Genomic DNA, 20,961 nt, shown 5'->3' with positions numbered 1-20,961 from the left:
GTATGAATTATAAAAGATCTAAACATAAGGTTACTAAAAAGAATTCAAAATTAAATTTGACTATTTAATTCTTCAAGTTCTACTACAACTCCAAGAAGCTTTTAAGAATGACGAGTTTTACTCTAACTCTAAAAAGTTTTCAAAAAGCACAAAACCAACTCCAAGTTGAATATTTGTTTTTAGAAGGCTATCATGAATTCAAAAGTAATTATAACATATTATTCTCTTTTGAGAAGCGTGGCCGTTACCTTCTTTTGCATTATTAGGATAGAATTTATCCAATAAAAGTTCAAAAAGAGTTAAGTAGTTGAAATTTTTAAGACTTTAAGTTACTGAAAGATTAAATCTATATCAGACTCATTGCTAAAAAGAAGGTTGCACACTTAAAGTTGAGACTTTAAAAGATGTTTAAGAAAGTTTAAAAGAGAACCAACTTCTTCTCTCTTAAATAACTAATCAAACCTCTTTTTTTTCAACTCAAGAGAGATAAGTTAGCAAGATTTGAGACAAGTCATCATCTAATTATTTCAAGATTTAGTCTACAAGCATTCGTGTGAAGATGAGTTAGCTTATCCATTAATATCTAATCCAAGAAGGCTTTTTCATTCAAGATACCAAGCATGATAGAATTACACTACTTCAACAGACCAAGATTAAGTCAATCGAACCTCTTTACGATTTCTATGTATTCTTATTGTATTTTTATTCTATAAATAGATAGCTTTAGGCATTAAAAAAAAGAATGGGCTTGGGGTGATAGACTAATCCTTTTTTTTAGGTTTTCTTTTTTTACATTCTAGCTTTTCAAATTCTTTATAATTTTCCTTAAATCAATTTTGGTTGGGATGATAGACCAACCATAATTCTTTGGAGTTTTCTTTTACATTTTCAAGTTCTTAAGTTTTTGTTACTTTCATTTCAGTTTATTCAAGTTTGATTTTACTTTTTAAGTTAGTTTAAGTTTTTGTTTTGTTCAATTTCAATTCAAACTTACTTTAATTCTTGTTATTGCTTTCTTCTTCACCTAAAATTGTGCTTTTTGTTTAAGTTACATTTGATTTAGGTGCTTCATGCTTTTTAAGTTTTGTTAATGCTTTAATTTTATATTTGCATGTTTAAATTGCCTAAATTAATTCAGTTTGCATGCTATTAAGTTTAAGTTAATTTGGTTCTAAGTTAACTTGCTCTTTTTAAGTTTAATCCCTCTTAATTTGATTAGATTGCATGTCATTTATGTTATCTGATTTTTTATTGTTTATTCAAGCTTAGTTCTTACATGTTTAAATTTGTTTAATTAAAAATTATTAGTAATTGCATGTTCTTAAGGTTGATTGGTTTAACTCAACTCTATTTTTTGCATATTTAAGTTTAAGTTAAGTTGATTATGCTATTGCATGTTAGTTAAGTTTTTACATGTTCTTAAAGTTTAATTTGCTTTCGGTTTTGGTTAATTTAAGTTAGTTACATTATGTTTTAAGGTTAATCTATATCTTTGTATATTTATTTGTTCAATTAAGTTGTTGTTTTAGTTATTGCATGTTAACTTTAATTTAAGCTTGTTTAATTTAGTTTATTGCATAAGCTAATTTTCTATTCTAATTAGTTAAGTAGTTTAATTTAGTTCTTGCATATTAGTTTCGATTTGTCTGGACATAATTACAGTGTTATACTTTTGGTACTTAGTATTAACTCTATTTATAATCTCCATGGGAATGAACTTTGCTCACTACTTTATTACTTGTTACAATCCATGCACTTGCAGTAGTAATCATTCATTTACTTTTTGAAACAATCTAATGCTTTAAACTTGCAAAAATCAAATAGACATAATCAAAACATGTGTAATAATTGATAAATATGATAAAATATTAACCTTTACTCCATGCCATTACATTACATTCATTATAAATGTCGAAATGTATCCATTATAATATAAGTTCAACCCTAGTTCATTTATCAAATGATTATTTTTCCTTTTTCCCTACGAGATAATTTTTACATAATGATAGATTAACCTTATCGATAAGGTCTAGTAATCGTTATTGTGCTAATCTATTTATTCGTTATTAACCTATATGGCCAAGTTTATTATGCCAAACATTTCAATTAATATTGGCATCAGAAAAAAGTTATAAAGGAAAAACTATAATTATTTAGGTCATTGTATGGAACAATATCTAAAACAATAAAACCATTCGATAAGTATCCAGATCCACAATGAATTGTTTCCAAAAATAAATTCAAAATAGTATTATTAAAATTCATAACAAATCTTATATTAAGAAGATCAATGACAAAAATTAAATTCCATCAAATATATGTTAAGAGCAAACAAAACATCATATAAGATAAGGGTTTTTCCACCACTTAAAATCAACTTGCAAATGTCAATGCCTTTTACTTCAATCCTTAAATTATTTCTTACATAAATCTATTTTGATCTTGCCTCATATTACATGGTCTGTGGCCCCTGAATCTTTTCTGGCTTGTTACATATACCAGTAAAGTAACTCTCATTGTCATAGTTAAAGCCTTAACTTTAGCTTTTTTCTTCTTATAGTGAGCTTTAAGAACTTTTACCTTACCATTTTGACCACTTTTTGATTTTTTAAGAGCTTTCTTTTTATTCTCACTATATGAGTTATGTTTGAAACTCAAAGTCCATTAGTCCTTATACTAGCCATATATATATATATATATATATCAATATTTAGCTTAGACGCCTCAATGTGTTCTTTCAATTACAAATGACTTGAAGCATCATCAAGTGTCTTAATGCTTTCATTGTGGGTTAGGTACATTTTTATGTGTTCCCAGTTATATGGCAAGGATCAAATGGCAACCTAGACATGTTGTTCATTTGTCAGAGTGTGACTAGCCTCCTTAAGTTCACTAATCATGTTTAACGTTTGTCTTACATGTTACCTTATATTATTATTGGGGCATAGCTTATAAATGTTAAACTTAATAGTGAATCGCCTAAGTTTGGTAATCGAGGTTACACCAAACATCTCTTTTAGCAATATCATGCTTTATGAATTCATGCATGATATCATTCTCCATACTACTTAATAATGTAATCTGAGCAATTGAGTTTTTCTCTTTCCAAATTTCATAAACTATTGGTCTCTTCTATGATGGGGATGTATTCTTCTCCTTAAGCTTCATTAAGATAATGTTAAAACCTTCAAAAACACTTGTTCTTCTAAAACATATTGGATTTTTATACTCAAGATTTTATAGTTATCCTAATTTAATTTTTACTTAGATGCATAAGCTATTTTCAAAGGATAATTCTATATTGAGAGACATGCATTAATTAATGTCTAGGATAACATGTATCTAGTTTGTTACAATTCAAAAATTAAATCAATGATAATCATTCTCAAAAATGAAACCAAAAGCTCACTAACTTCACAAAAAAATTCAATTTCTATGCTTAATTATCATTAATTCATTTCATTGTACAAAACAAAATTTCTAAGGTAACTCATTTATTAATATCTTAGAACTCTCACTAACCTTAAGGTTACTTTCAATCAATAACATAAATTAATAGATGTCTCATAGATAAGTGTCATATAACATAATTGAATAAACTAGTTTCATAATTAACTATATGAAATATTTATTGAACTATATTTCTAATCAATACGTATAACTTATCTAGTGACTGAGATGGAATTCATAAATTTCTTTGATAGTTTCACATTCTTACTAGCCATTTATGGAGATCCAAAAATTGTCTTTCACTATGAAGACTTAGACCAATAAAGAGAGTCATAGTCCTCTTTGTCCATTTCCCATATATTCTTTCACAAAATTCTTTACCGAAGTTGCATAAGTAGTATGTTTCCTCTTGTTAAACATCCAAAGATCTTCGAGAAAATTCTTTTATCTAGTGATAATAAGTGCATTTATTCAACATCATGTATATATTTAGATCCTCCTTATATGCATGTAGCCATATAAAATTAACTCTTGAATTTTATTATTAACATTAATGATATATCTCGCGATATCATCATCATTTGGATCCATTAAGTATTATGCTAATTTAGTTAGCAGCTTTATGGCTCTCTGCAATTGCACCTGAATCCTTATAACAATAAGAATCCTAACGATTACTATCATGAATTTTTGTAACCGATACGAAAATCTCATGAAAACATAATTAACACAAGTCTTATAATGATTAAATCATATTTTAATCATTCTTATGCTATTTATACTCTTAAAATTAATCAAGAACACTTAAATTTTGAAAATTATTCATTTTTAAAGAAAAATGTTACAGAGTAGCTAACTATCACGATGGGCAATCGATTGCTTTTTTTGTTTTACAATTTGTTCGAAAAAATTATGTAGAGTAGTCAAATGCTTTTATATAAGGCAATTGAATTACTAGTAAAAAATGCATTGTGTTTTAAATTTTTCAAAGGGCAATCAACTGCTACCAGAGGACAGTTGACAGCCTATCAAAATTTTATCATTAATTTCAAAAATTCATCTAGGATAGTCAAATGCAGTTGAACATTCAAATCCCCAAGTTTTAAAAACCGAAAACTAAATCTAAATGTTTCAAATAATAATGACAACTTGCATGAAACATCCCAAAATATTCACAATAACTTTCTATCAACAAAATTACACACATTTGTGTAATTCTCCATAGATTTTCGAATGTTTTCTAGTAAGAACTTATGAACATGTCAAATTCATAGTGTTTCGATATGAACATTGAAACAAACCAGTAATCAAGCCTAATGACTTTGATACCAATGATGAGATAATGAGATATGTGTACGATTATCGATATAATCAAATATTAATTATGAGTTAAAACTTACAAGATTTGCAAAAACTTAGCAAAAGATTACCGACTTAATTCACTAATTGAAAATACAATCATATATTTAAAAATTATTCATCATCATAAGATAAATCCTTAAACAACGAAGCAAGGAGTACATGAAAAGTTCGAAAGGAATACCTTATTCCTTTTTCTGTGCCGATTTCTTTCTCCCCTTCTTTCTCATTTGTATGATTTTCTTGTCATCATCAAATAATGGTCGAATGTCATTTTATAAGGAAAGGCACGGTAGTTAAGCATAGTTTGAATTCAAAAATCAAACTTTGTGAAGGCAGTTTCTTTGTCTTGGTTTAAACGAAGATAAATGTTAACTGTCTTGTGGCAATTTTATTGGTCGGGTTCCACCCTATTATGTGTGAATCCTAATAGGGTGGAACCCTTCCAACAGTTCTTGTCGAAATTATTGGACTAGAACTTTGAAAGAGAGGTATACGATTATTATAGAATTTTATGTCAACTGAAATTGATTGAGCATATAATGAAGTAATTTTGTAGAACTTCTATATATATTTTTTAGTGTTATAATTAAAAAAATTAAGACAAATAAACCGTTGACAATTTTAATTTTTAATACACTTAAAATTTCAACGCATTATCAAACACAGCTTTAGCGAAAATTTTGTTGAATCTGATTTAAAATTTTCTATATAGTTAGCCAGTGAATTACACTAGTGATCCTTAAAATTTGAAGAGCGTACCATTTTGATTCATACAAGTTAAATAATAAATTATTGATTCTACACTTCCAAGTCCAACATCATAATGAAAAGATGCTTATAGTAGTGTTTCTTTTTAACATAATTTTTCCCGTGAGAAAATGATCCAAGGATCATGTGGATCGAGAGATGATTGACCTCTCCTGACCCAACGCAGAAAATTTGCATTAGGCCAATATATACAGCAAAAAATTTTTCTATATTGCTGATCACCTGCTATTAGCGAGACATTAAGATAGGCCCTGAAGATGGGTTCACGTTAAACATTAAAGCACAAAAGTTTGCTTCTTCACAAGCAATATTCTAAAGCAAGTATGCATCATTGACCAATAGAACCTTGAAAACCATGCTCTAGATTAAATAAAATCATATCCCACAGAAGCATTCTTGATGTTGCAATAGAAAACTGATTGCAGCAACAACCTCAACCTATATTCTTCAGACGTAGTCACTTACCACTCAAACTTGCACCCAAAGAAAGAACCGTTATTCAAATCAAATAAAGACACCAGAATAAAAGAGTCAATTCCGTCAGTCCAAGGAAACATCACAAACCAATTCAAAGTTTAATCCACATGCAACATTGTGATAAGACAAGTTTTCCAATTCCATTAGCGAGAGAATAAAACAAGAGTATTATAAACTTGCATCAGGACAATGGTATACAAAAATAAAGGAACTTAACTCAGGAAGCCTCAGTGAAAAGTTGGGCCACTCCAAACTTCAGCAACAACTTACTCAGAGAATCAGGTGAGCAAACCTGGTACTTTACATTCCCAGAAGGTGTAAGGAAAACCTCAGCCAGTTCAAGCTTCTCTGAAGTAAGGCTAGTGCTGTCCATGGTTTTACTCAGCACCTTCAATGCAAGTTGGACTGCTTCTTCCCGCATGATATCATCCTTGTAATCTTGTTTTAACATTGACTGTGCTGCCTGATTATTGGCACCAATGGCTGCAGCTTTCCATCCACTGTAGTTTCCACTAGGATCACTCATGTAAAGTTGAAAACCATAATTTTTGTCCCACCCTGCAAAAAGAAATGAAACACCAAAGGGGCGGAGACCACCAAACTGTGTATAACCCTGCTTTGTGTCACAAAGAGATTGTACTAACTGTTCAACAGGCATTGGCTCTTGGTAAGCATATGTGTATCTTTGTGCTTGCACCCTAGCATTGTTGATGAGGATGTTTGCATCGGACATTATTCCTGCCACGGCACAAGCAAGATGATCATCAATCTTGTACATCTTCTCCGTAGATGTAGAGGTTTGAAGAAGCTTGGAAGTGACTTTCTTTTCACCAACCAAGACAACACCATCCTTTGCCAATATTCCAATTGCAGAGCCAGCATTTCCAATCGCCTCCATTGCATACTCAACTTGGTAAAGACGACCTTCAGGGGAGAAGATTGTTGTGCGGCTATCATATCTCCGAGACATTTTTGTCACAGCTGATCCACGATTAAAATTAACTAAAAACAGAAAAGGACAAAAGACCCCATCAGATATCAATGTTAACAGAAAATAGACAAAAAGACAGAACACTAGGAGCGTAATTAAAAAAGAAAGGTGAGAAAAATAAATTTAAAAAAATGAATAAGAGATTAATAATACATTGGAGCAAAGGACAATAAGCCAAGGTTTTCAAGTAATAGTGAAAATAGTTTTTCCTTTTTATCCAATCAAATACATTTTTATCATGGTAATTTCTTTTTCGCAGAGAGTGAACAGAGAAGATAATACACTTTATGCAGCAAACACCACTAATGCAGCAAACATCACTAATGCAGCATCCACATTTCTATTTTGTGCATCAAGAATTCAAGATGCATGTGATGAAAAGAAGTGAAATGTGTAAATCATGCAAAGGACATGCCAGAATAGCATCAAAGAGAGAGGAGAGAAATTCAATGACTTTCCAAACTCAATGTGCATGTGTGTGCAACTAAAAGCAATCTTATATTTATTATAAATTCTTTCTCTACCATTTTTGTTAGTTGGGATCTGATAGCTAATCCAACCCCACTCCTTAAGGAGTTAAGGCCCAATGCACTAAACCAGAGGCTTTGAACACCAGCAGTTCTGAGTAGCACCTCCTCATTCCAAATCAAATAAACATTAAATAAACTCAATAGTTTGAAACCTGAAATTTCACTCATCATCATCAAGCACATTTAGTTTCTACCTATGTTTTAAAAATGAAAGTGTAAAGCAAGGCGTTTTATCCCTCACAAGGCCAAACTTTTAATTTTTAATTAAAATTTAAGTAATTGCAAATCATTCCTGTCACACAAAGTACCATGAAAAAATTTTATAAAATAAACAACTTCTATAAAAATTAGAAATACTAAAAATAATTTATAAATAATAAAGTTATAAAGATACAAGAATAAAAAAAATGTAGTTTTGATCCAAATTGGAACTGAGGTAAATCATAGGTTGTGCCTTCTCTTAGAAAAGATGTTGATCCAGATATTGGAAATGACATCTAATTTAACATCTTTTATGTTTGGGTTTTAGCAGCAAAATAATACAAATATTTGTCATATATAACATTTTTCCTAAGCTTCAAGGCAATTTTGTGTTTGCCTTTGCTTCAAGGCGCATTACAAGGTGCACCCTGAAGTCATTATTTAAAACATAGCTTCCAACTAGCATTTTTCTGTTTCCTTAAATTTACAATTTAAGGTTATAAATGTTATTGGAATTTATAATAATTTTGCCTTTTTTTGTTTTTGTTTTTTATTTTCCCTTCACTTGGGAAAGGTATCATTCCTACAGCACATTGCAACCAATCTTGGAACAACTTTTCCCAAGTGGAAGTGTCTAGGGGGATAAGCTTAAAATCATAAATGATGTGACTATTTTTTTCTTTCTAATATTTTCTCCTAAAATTTTTGGTTGAAAATTTATGACTCAGTTATAAAGGCATATGGCAAGTAGGACTATGAAAAGTATAGGATAAAATAAAACAAGAAAGTCAATTGCATTAAATAATATCATCCTATCTTATATTAGCGTATGCAAAGATTAAGATAATATAGCATGAATTTTATCCTACATCATGTTTGGTGTGTGCAAGATGAAAGGGTAGGATAGGATGAATTATTTCATTGGTCAATATTACCCTTCCTTAGAGTAGAAATGATTAAATTTAGGATAAACCCACCTATATGCTTGTGGTTTATACCATTCATAGCGGCCTTCGTACTTTTTTTCTTAGACAATCCGTTGTGGTAAAGTTCCATTTCCAGAAAGGTTACATTATTGAATTCTGGTAAAATTACCAAAAAAAAAAACCCTTAAATGTAAACAAATAAAGTAATTTTTAATTACGGGTAATTTGGTAATTTTACCAGATGAAATTAACAGTGTAAGAGCAGAACTTTACCATAAGGGGTTATCTACGAAAATTAAAAGTATAGGAGTGCAATGTGAGAATGGTCCAAACCACAAGGGGTGTAAGTGGAGTTTACCCTTAAATTTATAATTTATTGTTATAAATATTATTTAAATTTGTAATAATTTTTATGGTTAAGAGCTGGATTATTTTTTCAAGAATATTATACTATTTTATCAAAAATATATTTTCTCTCCATTTTCCCCTTATTCTTTTTCTTTCTATTCTTCTAATCTTTTTCCTTTTTCCTTTCTTTTGTTTCCTTCTACTAACAGCATGGACCAAAACCAGATGGGGAATGATTATTATCCTATCCTACCCATCATCTTGCACACCAAACAAATCTTAAGGGGATGATGTTGCACAACAATGAATGAAATCTACGACAAGGATAGCATGGAAACTTGTTTGGTTTGGTTTGCCGTGGTTACCAAGGGAAATAAAATTAAAGAGTCATTAGTAAGGTTCTGAAAGTTCAAACTGAACACCAACTTTAACTCTTTAAAAACTGAACCCAACCAAACCTAATGATCTAGTTTGGCAGCACACACACGTAAGTAGATGATATTGCATAATAATCAATGAAATCTGTGACAAGGAGAGCATGGAAGCTTGTCTGGTTTGGTTATCAGGGGGAATAAATTAAACAAATATTAGTGAGTTTCAGAAAATTCAAACTGAACACCAACAGAAACCCTTGAAAAACTGAACCCAACCAAACCTAATGTTCTAGTTGGATTCTCAGCTTCGACTTTCAATAAGCAAGAGAATTTTTTCTGACAAAATAAAATATTAGAAAAGGGACGAGTTGCTAACTGACTTCACAGAAAAAGCGAGAAATTGAAGAGAATAAATAATATCATTAAGCCTTTAGTCTAGGTTTTTTCTTACAGGCCAAAACATATGTATTTTTTTGACCAAAAAAAATGGAGAGAGAGGTGGATAGAAGGCAATGTGACCAAGGAGAAAACATAACATAATCTTTTGAATGTTAATTTCCACTCTTGGAGGATCTGACTCCCCTCCCCCTACACAAAATGTCTAATGTATTTGGTTACAATATGATAACATCTAGTCTCAAGACCATCACAAATACTCAAAGTCAACCCTAAAATATAGCGAACATTGTTCTAATAAAAATATGAGGTAAAAGAGTAGTTAATATATAAAATTGCCCTCAAAACGAATTGAACTTCGATACATGTTTGCAGAACAAATTTTTGCAATCCCTTAATTATCATAATAAATTTTTTAGAGCCTATATGCTCTACAAACAAATAGATGGCCCTCCCCATTCAGTTTCATATTATCATACACATTATACACATGAACGCAGATCAATTAGTACCAAACCACAACTAGGGCTTTGCTCAAAGTGTGTAACCAACCCAACTCTATAGACAATCAAATCAAGAGTGACCATGCTTTTTTTCAGAAAAATCAAATTCTGAAATTACTGAAAAAGAGCAAAGCAATCAAAGGTAGTAAAATCTAAAAAAAAAAAAAAAAGAAACAAAGATGTAAAAGGTACAGGTTCGTTTCAGTACAAACCTACTCCTAAGGAACCCGAAAGGGTGCAAAAAAACCCAAAATATTATTAGTCCAAAAGCATACTAGAAAACCCTAATCTTCCTAGTCTCCTTCAATTTTTCCCCCATTCCTTAATTATACTCATTAATTATCTCAAAATTAAACGTTAGAATAAATCTGATGCAGGAACCAGGAAGTTTCCAAGCATGTATTGGATCACAAATTTAGATAAATGAAAACCAATTTTTACGTCGGAAGCCGCCATGGATATAAAGATAGTGTAAAAACTCATCCAGTGGACGATTCCTTAAATTTAAAAGAGATTCAAGCTTCCATCATAAATACAGACAAACCAAGAATATGGATAAAGAAATCAAACAAACTGAAGAATAAACAAAGGTACTCACCTCAGGCTTTTGGCTTTCCCACCTGTAGAGCAAGAGAGAGAGAGAGAGAGAGAAATCTCTTCAAAATTGAGAGCCCGGTGAGTGTTTATTTCGTGAAAACTTGCGCGAAGGGCAAGAGACTTGACGCAGCAGACAGCATTGTAGCGGTGGGCTGGCCCAACTTTGGTCAGGGTTGGGGGCGTCCTTTCAGCCATCACCCTTTCTAGCCCACCCCTTAAAATATTATTTTATTAATAAATAATTGAATTTATTTATTTTAATTTGAAATTATTTTCAATATACTCAAATATTTATATTAATATAAAAATATTTTAACACTTTACTAATAAATATCATGTAAATGGACAGATTGGGCCACGCCAGAGCCATTAAAATCTTTTACTTTAAAAAATCATATTTAAGGTTTAGCATATAAAAAATTTAGATCTATTCACGATTTAAATTAGAATAAATTTTTTTAAAATTTGAATTAAATTCTATTTAAAATATTATTTAATTAATAAAAATTATTTTTAGATTTTTCAGGTTCGATGAGTCAAATCTTGAATAGGATTTTTAAGAGGCCAACATGTTTAGGAAAAAAAATCCATTTTTTTAATTTTAATTATTTTTTATTAATCTACTTCAATATTTTTAATTTAATAAAAATTTTTATTTTTATAAAATCAAAAATCAAATTTATGAAATTTTTTAAAATTAAAATTTTTAAAAATAATAAAATTACTAAGTTCGATGATGTTATTAGCCACAGCAATTCAAGCTACAAGATAAATCAATAAAAAAATCTCTTACACTGTTTGTAAAATTTAAAAATTTTACAAATAAAATTAAAAATTAATAAATATCTTTGTTAAGATTTTTAAAATATTGAAAAATATAATATAAAAAAAAACACTTGATAATTTTTAACTTTAATTGTAACGTGTAAAAACTTTTACCAATGATACATAAAATGATAATTAAAAAATTATTTTTTTGGCTGAAAAAAAATTTGCTCAAATAACCAAGCAACAAAAGAAAATAAAAATATCGGTTAAATTTATTATTATCTTTTTCTTCTGTGTATATGATCAATCACTTTTATATTGTACTAAAATATTGCCCCATGCTTCTCGCATGCAGACATTTTTTTTTAATATTTATAAATTTTTAATTTAATTAAAATTAAAAAATGAATTTAAGTTTAACAATAATAATAATAATTTTTGTTATTTTTAATAACTACAACATCTTACATGGATACTAATAAAAATAAGAAAAGCCAAAACTTAAAAAAAAAAAAATCCTACGAGGATAATTTATTCACCACAAGTTACCTTGATATGCTTAATTTGATTCTAAACAAAATAATTACATTTAAAAATAAAAATAAGAAGAGAGAAAAAAAAAAAAAAAAAAAAAAAAGAACTATATACATGAAAGATAAAAATTAGTAGAGATCACTACTGATTTTAAAAGGATTAATCTATGGTTAAAATTAGCCTATATCACCTTTTTCTTATTTTTGTCAAAAACATTTAAGTTTTACTAAAACACAACTTTTCACTAACGTCTTCCTCATCCTTTCACTCAATTCATTATTTGTCTTCTTGTTTTGCTTTATTTCCCGACAATTCCAGCAACTCGATATATATATCCATAAGCCAGAACTATAGCATGAGAATTCCAACATTCAACAAACATTAACTTTTATAATTAAAGCCTTGACAGACTTTGCATAGAAAAGAATGGGTTCTTATAGCTAGATTGATTTTGTTAAGATCCTACAAAACTCATAATTTATTTCCAAAAGGAATTAATGATAAATCTAAACTGTCATTGTAGTTTTTAAACTTTAAATTGTTAGCGCAAAAATTAAAAATCTAAAATTTTTGCTTATGAAATTTTGAAGAGAGGTTTCAAGAAGTGTAAAAGTAATTTTTTTTAAATTTTTATATACTTCCATCGTATTATTTATTTAATAGATATGTAAAAAGATTGCAAACGATAAATCTTAAAATTATAATGAAGTCCAATAACTGATTAAATTTTATAATAACGAAATCAATCCACTGAGTATTTATCAACGTATTACAAAATTACCAAACTTTTATAAAACTTTTTGCAGCAAAACTTTATAAAAAAAAAGTCTGAGAGTTTATTGAAGAAAGAGGAAGGGTTATGAAAATTGTTTTTGTAACTTTTTCAGAAAATCAAATAAGTTTATATAATTTAAGTGCATTTTTATTTTACATACATAATTGTCCATTTTGAGTAGATAAAAATTGTCTAGTATTTGAACAATTAAAAATTGTTTGTCTAAATAGACTAATCTATCTTATTTTATAAAAATTTAATTATCTGTCCTTATTTATCTATTTATTTTAGATAGATTTAATTTATCAAATATTAAAATTAAAATTAAAAACTTTAAATAAAATAATATTTTATTAACTGCACTATGTGCCAAGTGTGTGTCCACATGTCAAAGTGCCATTAATTAAATATTAATATATACTAATATATTTAATTAATGCAAGATCAATCAAGTTTGAAAAACCAATCTAATGGAGTAAGGTAAACTTTTACTCTTCTTGATTTAAATGATTTTTTTTTTTTTCAATGTACAAATTATTTGACATATTTTACATTAAAAATCTCTAAGATAAAGATAGTGTCTTTGCAGTTTCTATGCATCTCAAGACCATGAAAGCAATCTCAGTAGCAAGACAAAGCAAACAAATAAGAATCCAATATTTCGGCCTTCGCAATCTCAAGGCATGGGCCAAAAGGGAAGCAAAATAGGCATCGTGTAGACAACATTATTATGGTCTTTCTATTAATTACAAAACTAGTTTTAATTCCACTGCCTTGCACAGGTGATATTTTATGTTTATATTATTAATTTTTTATATAATTGAAAAATATAAAATCATGTATTTTAAAAAAATGTAACATTTTAACTTTAAAAGTTTTTTATCTGCTCAATAAAAAGATATATGCTTTTTATACATTGAGTGATAAATAGAATAATATTTATATATTTTATTTTAGAATTGTTAATAGCCTTTCTTTTAATATCTTAGAAAAAAGTTGTTTAATCTAGTTAATATCTTATGACTATAATTTTAGGTTTGTCACCTAAGTTATTTTTCTTTTATAATACGACACAAAAATTAATTAAGTGCTTTAATAATAAAATCGTTTATCTTTAAATAGTTGAATGTACTAAAAACTAAAATTGATTACTAAAATAGCTAATAAATTTTTTTATTATTATTTTAGTATATAATTATTTTTTACTGAAAATAAAATAAATTCTTGTCTATTGGTTATTACATACATTAACACGAGACAGATGAAAAATATACAGAAAATAAAAGTGGCTCAATGAAAAGAATATCAAACACAAATAAACAAAAAAAAAAAAAAAAAAAGCAAAAAGAGGGTACAATATATTATTATTATATATTATATATTATATTTTACTTCTCCACATTCTATTCGCATTGTATTCTTGAGAAATATTTTTTTTAAATATCTCTTTCTTCAATTACTTGTCCCTTACAGTTTAAAAAAAAAAAAAAAAACTTTTGTCTCTTTTTCGCCGTTTTTCGTGATGAATTGTAAAATAACCAAAAAAATAAATTTGCTTAAGTACCATATGATCATGATTAACAAAACAATATTATACTTGTTTATAGAAAATGGTAAAGCTATAATATCAATGTTATAAACTCACTTGTTTAACTTTGTATGAAAAAAATTTGTTAAGCTAAAGATACACATTGAAGTAGGAACATAATGCTTACAACTTAGGAAGTAATTAATATTTAATTGAATTTAATGCAGAAAAATCTGGATATTTTGATAAATTTCTTAGCAAGAACCAAAACTTATGGCCTAAAATGAGGCTATCAAACAAATCAATATTGGACCTCTTGTTTCCTTTATTAATGTTGGCACATGAAATTAATAATCAATTGTAACTTATACATAGGCAAGAACAATATATATTTAAAAAAAAAAAAAGAGTAAATACTTTTCCTATATTCATAATTTGAAAGAGAACCTTCAACTTAAAGATTTCTCTTTTATGAAGGTTCAATTTAAAAGTTTCAATTTTTTATTAAAGGTCAGGTAATATTTTATGTTTATGACACATGTGAAAATTATACATATATCTTAAGTACAATAAGTTCACACATTTACTAAAAATATTAAATAGTTTTATTCACTTGAAATCCCTAAATGAAATGGCATATTGGCATATTAACTTGAATATTTTGCATCATCTTCTCTTATTTTATATACAAGTATAATTTTTTATAAGACAATATATAGATAAATTGAATTAGAATATAAAAAGTTGACTAATAATCAAGTTTAGAGTGATTTATGGAAGATTATTATAATGAAGACATATTTCAGTAAAAATTTTGAATTGATTGGTTATTCCACTATATTCAATTTTAAAGTTTGGAAAGTATAATATAAATTAAAAGTGTGAAAATTTTAAGGAAATCATAATGGAACACAATTTACTTATGAAAATGGAAGGAGGATTTCGAAATTAATGTAATGTTGACAATATATTATGTACAATTAATTTAATCTTTTTATACAAAATTATATTTTTATATTTATTTTTTGTAATAAATTAAATTTTTATAGACATGTGAGGTAAGTTAATTGAAAATGTAAAAAGAAATAAATTTAATATAACATATTTTAAATTTAAGCCAAATCAAGTGAAAATAATTAAATATAAAACATGTGACATGTGTTCAAGACTATGCACGTGTCAAAAGAATACGGTATCAATATTTTTTTGTCAAAAATTTTATTTTTATATATTTATATAAGATACAAGATGAATTACTATTTTGTACTATGGTAGTTTCCACTTTTTCTTTTTTTTCTTTTTTTTAATTTGTAGAGTATCAGACAAACTCCAAAAGAAAATAGAGCAAAAGGGGAAGACAAACAGGGAAATTTATGAAAATATTTTTATAATAGTAAAATATTAATTGATTAAGTACGATTACCTAATCAATGGTAGAGAAACTAAATAAAACAAAGCTAAGAATCAAGTTTTAACAAAAAGCAATCGATTACCGATTCGACTACTCATGACTTCTAGGAAATAGAAAAAGCCTCTATTAAGAAAATGAACTTGAACAATCAAATGCTCAGCTAGAGCAGTCATTGCCCCATCTGACAAAGTATTCTATTTGAAAGTATACTCAACCTTATTAGTTTGAAAAACATGTGTTGTCTCTCCTGAAAAAGTACCTGACGTTAAGATTCAACTAGTAAAACTAATGTTTATTCAATTTTACCTTAAATACTAAAAATATCCTCATTTCTTTTTCCTATTTTTACCTTTTTTTAGTCAATATCATAATCACTTAATTTTTTAAACTAATGATAATTAATTTATTTTAAATAAATATAATTTAATACATTCATTTTAAAGCAAATATATAATTGAACTAAGGTTATGTTTGATCGAGGGAAGGTTAGAGAATTAAGGAAAAAGAAAGTAAAGCACAGGAAATAAGGAAAAAATTTTTCTTTTGTTTGGTTTATCATTTATATTTTAATAAAAGAAAAAAAAATGAAAATTGAACATCCTTTCCTTTGCTCAAAAGCTCAAATTTTTAATTACCCCAAATCGGGATAAACAGAAAGGAAAAGAAATAATTTTTAAATAAAAAAAAAACTTTTATGTTCTTATTATATTTTATTATTTTTCAAAATATATTATTATAATATTTAAGTTTAACCATTAATATTAACCATTGATGCTATTTTAAATTTTTTATAACTCATTTTTTAATTTTTTTTGTCAATAACTTCGAATTTTATATATTTTTAATTTATGATTAAGTCTTAATTTTTTTTCATTTTGTTATCACTTTATAAATTCTAAATAATAAAAATAAAAGAACATGAGAAAACATGTACAACAGTAGGAAAACACTAATATTCGAATAAATTTATGATTAATTTTATCTTAATAATAAATATTTAAGTTTTTAATTTTCTCATTTATGAATTAATTTTGAAAAAAATTGTAATATAAAAATAATTCAAAACATACATTTTTATGAATTAATTATTAATAATATTCTCTTTAATTGAAATTATTTGTATTAATTTTCAGAATTATTTAAAATAATTAATATAAAAATTATTCACTTGGTAGAAAAAATATTTTATTTTAAAAGGATATGATTGGAACAATATAATATAATATCCCATTTCCTTTTTTTTTTTTACAACTTAACCAAACAAAAATTGCTAATCAATCTTTTTTTTTTTTCTTTACTCATTTTAGCTATTCAAACAATAGTTAAAGGAAACTTGTATGGAAAATATACCCTGTGATTTGAGCTGAAACAAATCTACCTCCTAATGCTTAAAAGGTCATACTTAATCACCATGTGTATTCATTCTATTATATGCCCTTTAACACTGTTACCTAATAAGCACGTAACTCTCACTTGATCTTTTTCTTCGATTTCTTTTTTTTTTTTTTTTTTTTGGGTTTTTCTACATTTTTTATATATTGAAAAATTTTGGAAAAAGAAGATCTTTTAAGGGTTAATCTCCTAATTAACCCATAAACTATTATACTTCTACTAATGTGATATTTTAAAACTTAAAAATATTTTCAAAATAAAAATAATAAAAAACTAAATTTATTTTTTAACAATAATAAAAAGAAAAAATAATTTTAGTTTTTTATTTTTTTGTAAAATTAGTTTATGTTTAAAATAATTTTATTTTTTTAAAAAAATTATGATATAGTAAAATTTTATTTTGTTTAAACAACAAAATCTATTTTCTTATTGAGGTGGTTTTGCAATTGTTTGTTCATTTACAGGTTTTTTAAAATTATCTTGTTCAGAGTTCTATTGAAGTTTTAAGGTGATCAAAAGGTTTTTAGGTGTCTGGTGGTGCAAACTTATGATTGTATTTTTAGGGTGAGATGGTATAATTCTTTATTTATGTTTGTTTTATCGATATTTGTTTTATCAAACTTGGTAAAATAACTTTAGTTTTTCACTCATACTAAGTTTGTGGATTATAAATAATTTACTTGTAGTTTTAATGTTATTAAATATCTTTTATTTTATTGTGTTTTTTTATATGAAAACATATCACATTATGATTATAAATAAATTAATATTAATAATTAAAAATATAATTTTTAAGAAAATTTACCAACATCTTAACATTTATACTGACGCACTTGATCATTGAAATATTTCAGGCGATACTAACAATCACCGATTTTTAATAAATATAATAAAAAAATTAAAACATATAAGTCTATACTGACAATCTTTAATCGTCGGTAGAAGTAAAAAAATTAAAGCATACAATTCTATATTGACAGTCTCTAACTATCAGTATAAGTAAGAAAATTAAAAAATGTAAATCTATACTGACGGATGCTAAGTGTCGGTATAGGTAAGAAAAATTACAAGTCTATACTGACAAGCATTAACCGTCGATGTAAGTAAAAAAAATTAAAACATATAAGTCTATACTGACGAGCACTAGTCATTGGTATAGGTAAGAAAATTAAAACATACAAATCTATACTGACTGACTTTAAGCGTCAGTATAGGTAAAAAAAAAATTATAAGTCTATATTAACGGGCGTTAACCTTTAGTATAGGCAAGCAAAATTAAAAGATATAAGTCTATATTGACAGGTGTTAACCGTCAGTAAAAAGTATAATAGTGAAACACATAACAGATACTATCTCAACATATATACATTTACTGATGGTTTTGAACCATAGGTATATCTTTGTGAGCTATTCTGACACCTTAAAAACCATCAGTATAGGTCTATATTGACAAGGGATATATTGACAGTTAAAAATTTATCAGAATACATATTTTGACCATTGGTATAAGATTTATTGTGCTACACTAATGGATTTTTTTGTTTTATCGATAATTTTTTTAGCATCAGTATATGTTAGATTTCTTATAATGATACTTTTTTTTTTCATTCGAAGTGTCACACCAACATATCTTGCTAAGCCACCCTGCTTATTGGCAATTGACCTATAGCTTTTGCTTTCTTTTTAGAAAAAAAGTTGAAAAGCATCTTTCATTTTCATTCCTTTGTCTGGTCATCTATCAGCTCCTTTACTAAACTATTCTTATTCAATCTCGTGCATGGTGTTTGTATCATGAGAGAGCTTAGTGAAAACACCCATTATCCTTATAAATTCAAATTTTTTGTCCATTTCCAACTCTCCACCTTGCACCATTTTCTAGTATATCCCTTGCATTCCATATGCTTATTTTGGTTAGAGATGGGTTAATCCTTAATCTTGCTTCCATGAAAGAGCATCATGGAAAATATTTGGCCTTTAGAACTTTATAAGCGAAAGTGTCTTGATTTATTAAGAACTTCAATCCTTGCTTTTTAAGCTATGCTTTGTTAAAAGCATGCATATCTTGAAACTTTAACCCACTTTTGGCCTTTAGCTAGCACATTGTCTTCCATTTCAACCAATGGATTATTTTCATCCCTTCATTATACCTCCAGCAATAGTCTCCTATAATCCCATTAAGATTTTTAGATGTAGTTTTTGGGAACAAAAAATAATTCATGGCATAAAAACGAATTGCTTGAAGGACCTCCTAAATGAAAATTTCTTTACTTTTTTGTAATAGACATCTATTACTCTAGCTTTTTAATTTTGCTATCATTTTCTCTTTTATTTCCTTGAAAGCTAGTGCTCTATTTCTCCCTCTCATAACTAGTAAATTGAGATACTTTTTTAGCTTATGGTGTCTTAAATGGTAAACATAGACTTTAGCTCTTATTTTTACTCATCTTTTGAATTGTTATTAAAAAATAAAGCTGATTTGTCATAATTCATTATGTGACCTAAGCTTTCTTCATATTTTTTAACCAAAAAATAGGTAAGTAACTATAGATCTATCTCAATTAGCTTGGACACCTTAGATTAGTCCATCTTTATGAAATAGAACTAATGTAATTCATAATAAGGGAAAGAAATAAAAGGTCACCTTGTTTAAGCTTTTTCTTTAGATAAAAGTTGTTAGTAACACATCCATTTACCACAATCGAATATGAAATAGAAAAAATACAATTCATAATAAGGGAAATCCATCTAGAGTGAAACCCTAGTTTAATCATCATATCTCTCAAGAAAGATCATTCCACCCTATCATACCTTATTGATATCTAGTTTTAGCACAAAGAACCATTTTTGACCTTTCTTTTTATTTTTTCAGGAATGTAAAAGTTCATAGGCTACCAAAACATTGTTTGTGATTAGTCTTCCAAGAACAAAGACACTTTGTGTTTTACTAATACAAATGGGAGGAATTAGTTTAGGTTATTAGCTAGTACTTTTGTAATAATCTTGTGAATCACATTGCACAGACTAATAAGCATAAATTGGGTTATGGTTTTCAGTTTCTTAGTATTGAGTATCAAGATAATATTAGTGTTATTTATTGCACTAAGGTTCCTTTTCCTATTCAAGGAAATTTTAATTGCATCATTTCCAACATTATGCCAAAATTTTTTATAAAACAAATGAGCTATACCATCAGGTCTTAAGGCTTTGGTTGGATGCATCTATTTAAATGCTATGGTGATCTTTCTCAGAAATGAATTCTTATAGAAAAGTCTCATTCATTTCGTTGGATACCTGCATTTCAATAGCCTTAAAAACCTCTTAATCTATCATGCAACTTTGAGACTGAAATAGTTGTTTAAAGCTTAATACCAAAGGAGAAAAAAAAAGAAAAGTGGGTTGGTTAAGTATCAATTTTAAACATTAAGGGTAGATTTGTTCTACCTCATATTATAAGGTGCTTTTATGTAATTTACCTCTGAATAAAAGATAAGTTTAAAATATTTAACATGTATTTCGATTAGAATATAGCTTAATCAAAATTTAATTTGATCATAATTAAACATAAATTAAAACAAATTAAATTCTCATAATTTTGTAGGTAAAACGAAAGAATGAAAAGAGAAAATAAGT

At 27.2% G+C, this 20,961-nt stretch overlaps 1 protein-coding gene across 1 annotated transcript; it reads right to left on the bottom strand.

The window, feature by feature from the left end:
* Positions 1-6,178: 6,178 nt before the first annotated feature.
* LOC111316869 (proteasome subunit alpha type-4-like) lies at positions 6,179-11,055 on the bottom strand. Its single transcript, XM_022919070.2, has 2 exons — positions 10,925-11,055; positions 6,179-7,059 (listed from the first exon to the last, which is right to left on the bottom strand). The coding sequence occupies exon 2, from the start codon at positions 7,025-7,027 to the stop codon at positions 6,275-6,277; it is 753 nt and encodes a 250-aa protein (XP_022774805.1). The 5' UTR covers positions 7,028-7,059; positions 10,925-11,055; the 3' UTR covers positions 6,179-6,274.
* Between the last annotated feature and the right edge of the window lie 9,906 nt (positions 11,056-20,961).

Source organism: Durio zibethinus, chromosome 24 (assembly GCF_047325235.1).
Source record: "Durio zibethinus cultivar Kanyao isolate XHJ-2024 chromosome 24, ASM4732523v1, whole genome shotgun sequence".
Taxonomy (NCBI): Eukaryota; Viridiplantae; Streptophyta; class Magnoliopsida; order Malvales; family Malvaceae; genus Durio; species Durio zibethinus.
Note: the sequence above shows the minus strand (reverse complement) of the source record. Positions and strands in the feature narration are given on the sequence as shown.

Bases quoted from the DNA above. Each gene is read 5' to 3' on its own strand.
- LOC111316869 (XM_022919070.2), bottom strand. From the start codon at position 7,027: ATGTCTCGGAGATATGATAGCCGCACAACAATCTTCTCCCCTGAAGGT.